The 8,754-nt window shown below is 53.1% G+C and overlaps 1 protein-coding gene across 2 annotated transcripts; it reads left to right on the top strand.

Annotated features, from left to right (window-relative positions):
* The first annotated feature begins 331 nt into the window (after positions 1-331).
* On the top strand, positions 332-7,692 carry SGTA (small glutamine rich tetratricopeptide repeat containing alpha). Of its 2 annotated transcripts, none has more exons than XM_018086643.2 (11): positions 332-511; positions 1,387-1,490; positions 1,670-1,754; positions 2,049-2,148; positions 3,168-3,272; positions 3,426-3,564; positions 4,292-4,354; positions 4,715-4,752; positions 5,556-5,645; positions 5,978-6,101; positions 6,785-7,692. In XM_018086643.2, the coding sequence occupies exons 1-10, from the start codon at positions 412-414 to the stop codon at positions 6,090-6,092; spliced, it is 939 nt and encodes a 312-aa protein (XP_017942132.1). In that variant the 5' UTR covers positions 332-411; the 3' UTR covers positions 6,093-6,101; positions 6,785-7,692. The 2 variants fall into 2 exon arrangements, with proteins under 2 accessions (XP_017942132.1, XP_017942130.1); XM_018086641.2 differs by having other exon boundaries at positions 6,780-7,692.
* The last annotated feature ends 1,062 nt before the right edge of the window (positions 7,693-8,754 follow it).

Below are 8,754 nucleotides of genomic sequence, written 5' to 3'. Positions count from 1 at the left end.
CAGCCCTTCAGCCCTCGGCTTTGGTTTCAGAACCAACCTGTGCTCTGGGAGCAGGAAAGTGGGAATTTTTCGTGGTGAAGCCTGGGTTTGTGTGTCCTGGTGCTTTGGTACCTCAGGTCCCTGCAGCACCTTTGCTGTGTTTCCCTGGGCAGGAGCCTTTTGGGGGCAGGATTTTGGGTGAATCCAGGCTTGGAAAGTTCCTAAAGGGGAGGGTCTTGGTTGCAGCAGAGTTTAATGGAGTTTTTTGGAATCTTTGGGCAGCCCTGAACAACTCCCTTATCCCCCAGAATTCACCCTGAGGGGGAGCAGCAGCAAAGCTCTGGCCCCTGCTCTATCCAGCCATGACTTTTCCCTCTCCAGGTGTTTTTGGGAGTCCCCAGGAGTGCAGCCCAGCCTCCCAGAGCTCCCACCATGGCAGACCAGAGGCGTCTGGCCTTCTCCATCATCCAGTTCCTCCACAACCAGCTGCAGAACGGGAGCATGTCCCCGGATGCCCAGGAGAGTTTGGAAGGTGGGTGGATGTGCCTGGGGCTGTCAGGCCAAAACTCAGGGAAATGTGGATGTCTTTCCTGTTTTCTGCCCCTGGCTGAGCTGGGCTGCTCCTGACACCAAACCCTGCTGGAGATTTGGGGTTAATTTGTCCCTTGGGGAGGTGTCCAGGGGTGCTGATTCCTTGTCTGCTCTCTGAGCTCTTTCAAAAGCAGATTAGCTTGAGGCAGGGATGGACCTGGGGTCAAAAACCTCCCTGACCCCGGGCTGGAGACTTACAGGGTTTGTCTGGGACGAGGTGGAGGCTCTTGGGGAAGTGTAAAATGAGGATTTCTGTGGCTGTGGGGAAGTGCTTTGTGCTTGGAGAGTGGTTTTCCCTGTTCTACCCTCAAAATGCTGCTCCCCAAGATTTACCCAGGCCCTTTCAGGGGGAAGGAGAACACACAGATCTTAAAAGGTCTCCTTAAGGAGCTTAAGGTTTAGTCTTTGGCTTGTGCATCTGTCTCAGTGAGAGGAGCAGGGGCACCTCTGTGGGGAGGGGGCACATTCCTGGGGGTTGGGTGCCAGGAGGGGGCAGCTCCTGGTGCTTTGGGGCTGTGGAGGTGGCACGAGAGCTCTGCAGGGCTGAGCCCTGTGAAGCTGGTGCAGCCCCAGCCTGAGTAACTTTCCCCCCCCAGAGGAGTCACTGAGGGGGTGGGAGTTGGGAATGACTTGATCCAGGATATCCAGAGCTGAGCTTTGCCCAGCTCCGAGGTTCTGGCAAAATTTTATGGATGTGGCCCAGATCTGTGGGAAACTTGTGGTTTGGGTTTTTTTTTTTAGAGAAATCCCACTGCTGAGGGACAGGGGTGAGTGTGGAGGGTGGGGAAAGCTAATGAGCTGCCTCTCCCTGTCCAGTGGCCATCCAGTGCCTGGAGACAGCTTTTGGGGTGTCCATGGAGGACAAAGGCCTGGCTGTGTCCCAGACTCTTCCTGAAATATTCGAGGCTGTTGCAGGGAAGGTGAGTGAGAGCCCTGAAATGCTGAGCTTCCCTCCCTGCAGCCCGAGCACCGAGTCCTGCTGGGATTCCAGGAGGCTGCTGCTGTGTGGGAGGGGAGTGTTTGGGATGTGCCTGGGAAGGGGGAGGTGTGGGACAGCTCGCTGGGAATCCTTATCTGAGCTTCTCCCTTTCCCTGGAAGGAGCTGGAACACAGCAGGACAAACTCAGAGCCCGTCACCCCCTCTGAGGACGACGTGGCCGAGGCTGAAAGGCTCAAGACCGAAGGTGACAGCCCTGGAGCTGGAGGGGAGGGAGGCTCTGGGGGTGACTGCGAGGGAGCCGCAGTTCCCTGGGCCCTGGGAATGCTTGGGCTGGGGAAACAAAGGGATGGCACCAGCCCTTCTGCTTCCCTGTGCTCCAGCAGGGTGGGGAGGGTGGCACAGGAGCCTGGAAGTGCTGGGTTATCCCTTCCTTGCATCCCAGGGAGCCCCTGGTGTGTGGGACAGGGATCCAGGCCTCTTGCTCTGGGCTGGCCCTGTCCCTCCCTGGCTGACGAGCCTCTTTCCACCCTGTTTTTAGGAAATGAGCAAATGAAGGCAGAAAACTTTGAGGCTGCTGTGTCTTTTTATGGAAAAGCCATCGAATTAAACCCAGCCAACGCTGTGTACTTCTGCAACAGGTACTGGAGCAGCTTCCCCAGGGCCTCACCACTTAAATCCAGGACTCCTCAAGGGTCAAAATCCCTTTTTTTTTTCTAAATGATCCTGTGGGTTTCTTGTTCTCTTCCTGGCTTGCTGTGTGGTTTGAGCTCATGATAGCACACTTCCCTGTGCCTCCTGGCATCTCTGCTTGGGATGTGGGTGTGGAAATGACCTTTATTAGGCATTTGAGGGGATAAGGGATGCCAAGAAAGAGTGTCTGCTTCCATGCAGTTATCTCTGAGTGGGATGGAGAGGCTGTGTTGGGAATGAAGGAGTGAAATGAGGCGAGCTGAAGGCTCATTACTGAGAATTTGGTGTGTGCAAAGCTGGGTGTGGAAGTGGAGTTTTGTATTTTTCACTTCTGAGAAGCGTTTTGGAAGTTGGTGGGAAAATAATTGTTGGGTAAGGCAGGCTTTGAGTGAGGGTTTGACTCAATTACGTGCTTGTTGTGGGCACACAGGAGCATCTGGCTCCAGGAATAATTAATGACACATTAATGACATGGGGGGGGGTGGTTTTGGGCTGAAAACTGGTGCTTTCAGCTGAGCTCTGAGAGTGTTGGTGCCATGAGGTTCTGGGCAGGTGCCCCTCTCAGAGTTGGGAGGTTGAGGCTTTGCTGAGCACGTGGTGGCTTTAAAAGCAGTGTTCCCTCTGTGTGGAATGTGGGGAAGTGGATGGAAACAGTTGTTATGTCTGAGGCACTGAGGGATGAGGGCAAACCAGGTTTTTCCTGAGTTGGCAGGTGATCCCTGCGTGCCTCCCCAGAGCCTGCTCTGGGAATGTCCTCAGGAGGGATGAGGAGGAGCCTGGGTGTGTTTGCATGAGATGATTCCAGGGCACAGTGTGGGGCTGGGGTCGGGGTGGCCCCCCTGGGTGGGGCTGGGGCTGTGCCAGGCTCACACCCCACTCCCTCCTGCACAACAGAGGGGGAACAGGGGAACTTCCCTGGGGATACTCCAGCTGCTCAGTGCTCCCTGCCCCTTTCCCTCCCCTCCAGAGCCGCTGCCTACAGCAAACTTGGGAATTATGCAGGGGCAGTGAGAGACTGTGAACGGGCCATAGGCATCGACCCCAACTACAGCAAAGCCTATGGCAGGATGGGGTGAGTAACAGCAGGGCTGGGGCTGCAGTTCCAGTCCCTCAGGGCTGCCACCTCTGTGCCCTGCCCTGCAGTGCCACGGGAACATTCCTGCTGTTCCAGCTCTGGGCAGGCTGGGAGGGCTTATCTGACTGCAGTTTGCTTTTCCTTCCCCAGCCTGGCCCTGTCCAGCCTAAACAAACACACAGAAGCTGTTGTTTACTACAAAAAGGCTCTGGAGCTGGATCCAGACAACGACACCTATAAGTCAAACCTTAAAATAGCTGAACAGAAAATGAAGGAGACTCCCAGTCCGGTGAGTCCTGCAATTAATTCGTCAGTTCAGGTTTTAGAGGGAGGTTTCCTCGCTGTCAAAGCCCCAGGTGCTGTTGGCAGGGCCCTGGTGAGCTGGGGGGGGTTAAAATTTGAAATTTTGGGGGCAGACAGAGGAGAGACGGTCAGTGATCCTGCTGGGAACGTTGCACTGGAACCCAGAGAGGGGAAACAAGTCACCTTGGGCTTGTTGGAAACGGCTGGAAAATGAGACTGAGGAGGGTTTTAAACCCAGCATTTTTGCCTTAAGCACCTTTTTTAATTAAATCACTGCTAAATCTAGCTTCTTTATTTTCCCAGTGACCTGTTAGCAGTATCAAAAGTGATTTGTGGGGTCTTTTTTTCTTACAAAGGTGGTTTTCTTGAAAAGAAACCTGGAGGTCTCCCAGCCAGGGAGCTGCTGGCTGCACTGCTGACCTGCTCCAGGCAGGAATGTGTTAGTTGATCGTTTTGGAAGGAATTTTAACTTTCCAAAGACATTTCCAGTGCAGGGCTGGGGGAGGAAGTGTTTAATTTAGAAGCTGGGTTGCAGAGGGGGTGAGAGGTGAGCAAGTGGAATGTGTCCAGGGGGTGGGACTGGATGATCCTTCAGGTCCTTTCAGCCCAGACCATTCTGGGATTCCCTGATGTGATCCTGTGATTCCCAAGCTCTGGGAATGAGGTGTGGAAGGGAGGGGGGTCACCACCAGCCCCTGGTTTCTCTCTTCCAGACTGGAGGCCCAGGAGGATTCGACTTGGCTGGTCTGCTCAACAACCCCGGCTTCATGAGCATGGTGAGTCCAGCACAGGTCCCAGCTGGGCTGCTGGGGGTGAGTTCCCTCAGGATGTGGCTCCAGTGCCTCCTCAGATGGGTTTGCACTCCCTGGTTCCAGCGTGGCTCTGGGGGAGCTGCTGGTGTTTCATTAAAGCTCAAATGAAAAGCCAGTGATTTATTCCCTGGCTGTGGAAGGGCCTGTTCTGCATTAGAGCCTGTCCTGCTGTTGTGCTCTGCTTCTCCCTTTGCTATTTTAGTCCTTTTGCTCTGTTTCAAAGCCCTTCTGCCTTCTCTTTTGGGGTTGAATGGCACAACACCTGCACAGCCTCACCAGCCCCTGACTGAACTGGGGGTTGTTCTTTCTCCTCTCTCCAAACAGGCATCGAATCTAATGAACAACCCACAAGTACAACAGCTGTAAGTTGGATCCTGCTTCTGTTTCCTCTTGGAATTGCTCATTTGAGGCTCTCTGTGTGTTTGGTGTTTGCTGCAGGTCTGGACTGGTGGGAGCAGGAGGGAACTTGGGGCAGGAGTGTGGGGGGAGCCTTCAGACCAACCCAGTGCCCTGAGCTGGTGTGGTCTGGGGGCTTTGGGCTGTGTTGAGGAGGGATTTTAGTGAAATACTTGCACAGGGGAGTGCAAATGGAGGATTGGTTGTGGCCCTGGAGTTGGGTTTGGGGAGCTGGGGATCTTTGGCTCTGAGGATCAGCTCACAGTGTTTGTGAGATGCTGAGATAATGCACAGAGTGATAAATTAACGAGGCACAGACCATTCCTGCCCATCCTTGAAGTGAGACCCTGTGGAATTCTCCCCCTGGATGCAGCCTGAGGACTCCAGGGGAAGGGGCTGAGTGTCCTGGGCTGTTCAGGCTGCCCTGTCAGCGAGTCTTTGATGCAGAGCAAGAAGAGAGCTGGTGCGAGGAAGGGCAGTGTTTTAATTCCATAAACACAACACAGGCAGAGTTTTAATTCCATGAACACAACACAGGGCTTGCACACAGAAAGAGGGATCTGGGGACGCAGTAACTGGCACCATTAGGAGTATTTCTACTTACTGTGCAGCTCAATGTTCCTCTTCTGCAGCTGATGACTGAAAGGTTGTTGCAGGAGATTCCCTTGCAGATGACAATCCCTCATCCCTGGGGTGGGAAGGTGCTCCCGTTCCTTCGTGCTCCGGCCTAAACCGATCCATTTTGGTTTGGTTTGTCTTCTCCCCACAGCATGTCTGGGATGATTTCAGGTGGCCACAACCCCATGGGAGCCACGGGCACCAGCCCCTCCACCAACGACCTCGCCAGCCTCATCCAGGCGTGAGTGGAGCTGCAGGGGCTGGGAACTGGGGCTTGGGGGGGCCCAGAACCTCGACTGAACAGCTGGGGGAGGTTTGACCTGTTGGGTGGGGTTGTGGCTCCTTTGGGGGTGGGAACTGCTGGTTGAGTGGGGTTCTGGGGTCCTGAGCAGAACCAGAACCTTGGTTTAACCCTCGGGGGAGGTTTAAATGTTGGGTTCTCCAGCATTTCTGGGTGTTGTGGTGCCGGGGGCTGTTGTGACAACGGGTTGTGGAGCGTTCCCAGCCCCAGGCTGTGCTGGGGGGTCAGAGCTCTGGTCCCAGCCGTGTCCCCCCCGTGTCCCTGTCCCTCAGGGGTCAGCAGTTTGCCCAGCAGATGCAGCAGCAGAACCCTGAACTAATAGAGCAGCTCCGGAGCCAGATCAGGAGTCGAACTCCAAGTGCCAGCAACGAGGACCAGCAGGAATGAGCTCTCCAGGTGAGACTCCAGCCAGGAATGCTGCCCCAGTTCGAGAGGGGGGTAATTTAGTTGATTTCTAATAAGCTTTGTGCTTTAATTGAGCCATTTGGTGCCTCTCTGGGGCTCTGCAGGGCTGAGCTCAGAGGGGTCAGTGACACCTTCTCACACCCTGGGGACTCACAGACCAGTTTGGGCTCCGTGGTTAAAAAACCAAATAGTTCAACTTTATTTCTTTTTAGTTTTTATAAAGGTTTTTTACTAAATGAATGGGTTTTCTTTTGTTTTTTATGAAAGAAGTGGGGTTTTGTGCTAAAGGGTTTTTTTTTTAATAAGGGAGGTTTTTTCCTAGAGTTTGTTTGTTTTTTTTTTTGCTCAAGGAGATTTTTTTAATGGAGTTTTTTTTTGCTAAAGGAGGGGGTTTTTTTACTAAAGAAGTTTTTTTTACTGAAGGAGGGTTTTTAAAACTGATTATTTTTTTTTACTAACGAAGTTTTTTCTAAAGGTTTTTTTTTTTTTGCTAAGGGAGGTTTCTTTAGTGAAAGGAGTGGAGTTTTTTCACTAAAGAAGTTTGTGATTTTTTACTGAAGGAGGGGTTTTTTTACTAAAGGAGTTGTGTGGGTTTTTTTACTGAACTTTATTAAAATGGCTAAACTTCCTTTCCTTCCTTCCCCCCCTCTCCTGTCCCTCTCTCCACAGCACAGCCCGGGGGAACTTTGGTGTTTGCTTTAAAAACTGGAAGCCATGTGCGTGTTGCCATTTCTTGAGTTGGAAGTGTCCAAGAGGGGGGAAAAATATAATGGAAAAAAACCCCACAAACCCCAAACCCCTTTCTCTGACCTGCATGTTCAAGGCAGACTCACTCTCTGTCCCCAGTCCTCCGCCCTGCTCCTCCCTCTCACCCTTCCCATTAGTCCTTTTCCTCCTGGAAGAGCCAGCAGGCTGAACACAGACCAGCATCGAGGCTTTCTAACAGAACTGGGGGAACCACATGGATGCACTTCCATGGGATTTGCTCCCTTGGGGATTTTTTTTAACCCGTTTTTTGAAGACCGAAGCACCGTCACTCCAGGACTCCTTGGTTTTCCTGCCCACGGGCCACTTCCAAGAAGTGTTGAAGTCCCTCCTAACCCAATCCTGCCACTCATGAGACAACGTGTGACCTCTCTGGAGATCCTGGGATCTCGTGGCCTCCAGGATTTTGGTTCCTTAGCAGGACTGCACTCCCCGGTCGGGGCTGGGGCAGCTTCGCCAGCGTCGTTATCCCGGGAGTTTGGTGCTCCCCTCTCCCAGGTAAACGTGGGGGGGGCTGGGACTGGCCAGGCAGAACATCCCCACCTGCTCCTCGTGCACTTTTTGGGGGTCATTCTCCCCGAAAGTCCTGACAAAGCTTTAGGAATTCTGGCTGTGTGGGAGCGATCCGGGTCGGGTTGGACGGTGAGGGAGGTTAAAGGTGTTTTCAGTGTTTAAAAGGAGTTTTTCTTGGTTGTTTTTTTTTTTTTGTTTTTTTAAATCTTTTCTGCATGTAAGTAACAACCTGGCTGACTGTGCTCACGTAGGGAAAGAGGGGGCCAGGGTAGAGCAGAGGGAATAAAATGTTTGGATCAAGGAATCAAGTGGCTGCTGGTTCAACCGTGAGGGGCTGGGGAGGGGGAAGCTCCTGGAGCCGCCTCGGGCCCCACCTTGGGCAAGCCCAGAGCTCCCCAAAAGTCCCTCCTTGAGGCCAGAGACTTTTCTATCCACTCACACTCGGTTTGAAAGCAGATTTTTGGGAGTGGTGGGGCCGGGGCAGGGCTGGGGAAGGCGGGAGGTGGGCGAGGCCCTCGGGAGCCCTGGGGGAGTGAGCAGGGACAGTGGGAGATGAATATCATGGCAAAACTGACCTGTAAATGCTCCATGAAGTTACTGTGGTTCGTGTCACTTGTGAGGAATAAAACATTTGGACACTTTCGTTGTTATCCCTCATGCCCGGGTGGCTCAAGGGGCTCCTTTCCAGAGGCTTCTGTGGGGTCAGGGCTCTGCTCCCTCGGGGCTGGGGCTGCCCTGGGGCACATTTTATCCCCTCTACCCAGGTTTTTTTTTGTTCTTCTCTGCCAGAATTCTCCTCCCGTGTGTTTCTGCAGCACAGAAATAGGAAATCTTTCTCTCCATGTCTGCTCCCCCCCTGCCTTTGAGCTCTCTCCTGCTGCTCTCTGCAGCCTGACAAAAGGGGTTTTACACTCCAGCACAGCATGGGAAGAAAATGTTCCAGAATTATCCAAAAAGAAGAAACCACAGGCAGTTTCCCCCCCCCCAGTTTTCAGCTCATTTCAGTGCTGTTCCTTCCCTTGCCCTCCTTGTTCTTTTGTAACTTGTTCTCTTTCTCTGCCTCTCTTGGTTTTCTTTTCACACCTCGGAGCTCCGTGTGCAGCTTTCCACGGGGAATTGCTCCTGCCCTGCAGGGCTGTGGCAGGTCCTTGCTGCCTGCTTTTGAACTTTTTCTTCCAGACTCCCACGTTCCCCAGCTCCTCTGGGAGCCGACAGCGAAAATAATGGAATTTTATGGGATTTTAAGGTTCACTTCAGCTCTCGCAGGGGGCTGCAGTTTGTGCACTTTAACCACACGCAGTTGGAAGCTGTAAGAGCAGGGGATGGCGGAGTGGAGGGCGCTCTCCCAGGGGAGTTTTTCCCATTC

The sequence above is a fragment of the Manacus vitellinus genome, unplaced genomic scaffold (assembly GCF_001715985.3).
Source record: "Manacus vitellinus isolate BGI_N305 unplaced genomic scaffold, ASM171598v3 scaffold_99_pilon, whole genome shotgun sequence".
NCBI classification, from domain to species: Eukaryota; Metazoa; Chordata; class Aves; order Passeriformes; family Pipridae; genus Manacus; species Manacus vitellinus.
This window is presented reverse-complemented; position numbering and strand designations above follow the sequence as displayed.

What these genes read in the sequence shown, in the direction of transcription:
- SGTA (XM_018086643.2), top strand. Translation starts at nt 412, where the DNA reads ATGGCAGACCAGAGGCGTCTGGCCTTCTCCATCATCCAGTTCCTCCAC. An exon ending in TGCCCAGGAGAGTTTGGAAG is followed by an intron (nt 512 to 1,386) that starts GTGGGTGGATGT and finishes CTCCCTGTCCAG; the next exon opens with TGGCCATCCAGTGCCTGGAG. An exon ending in AACCCACAAGTACAACAGCT is followed by an intron (nt 4,753 to 5,555) that starts GTAAGTTGGATC and finishes TTCTCCCCACAG; the next exon opens with CATGTCTGGGATGATTTCAG.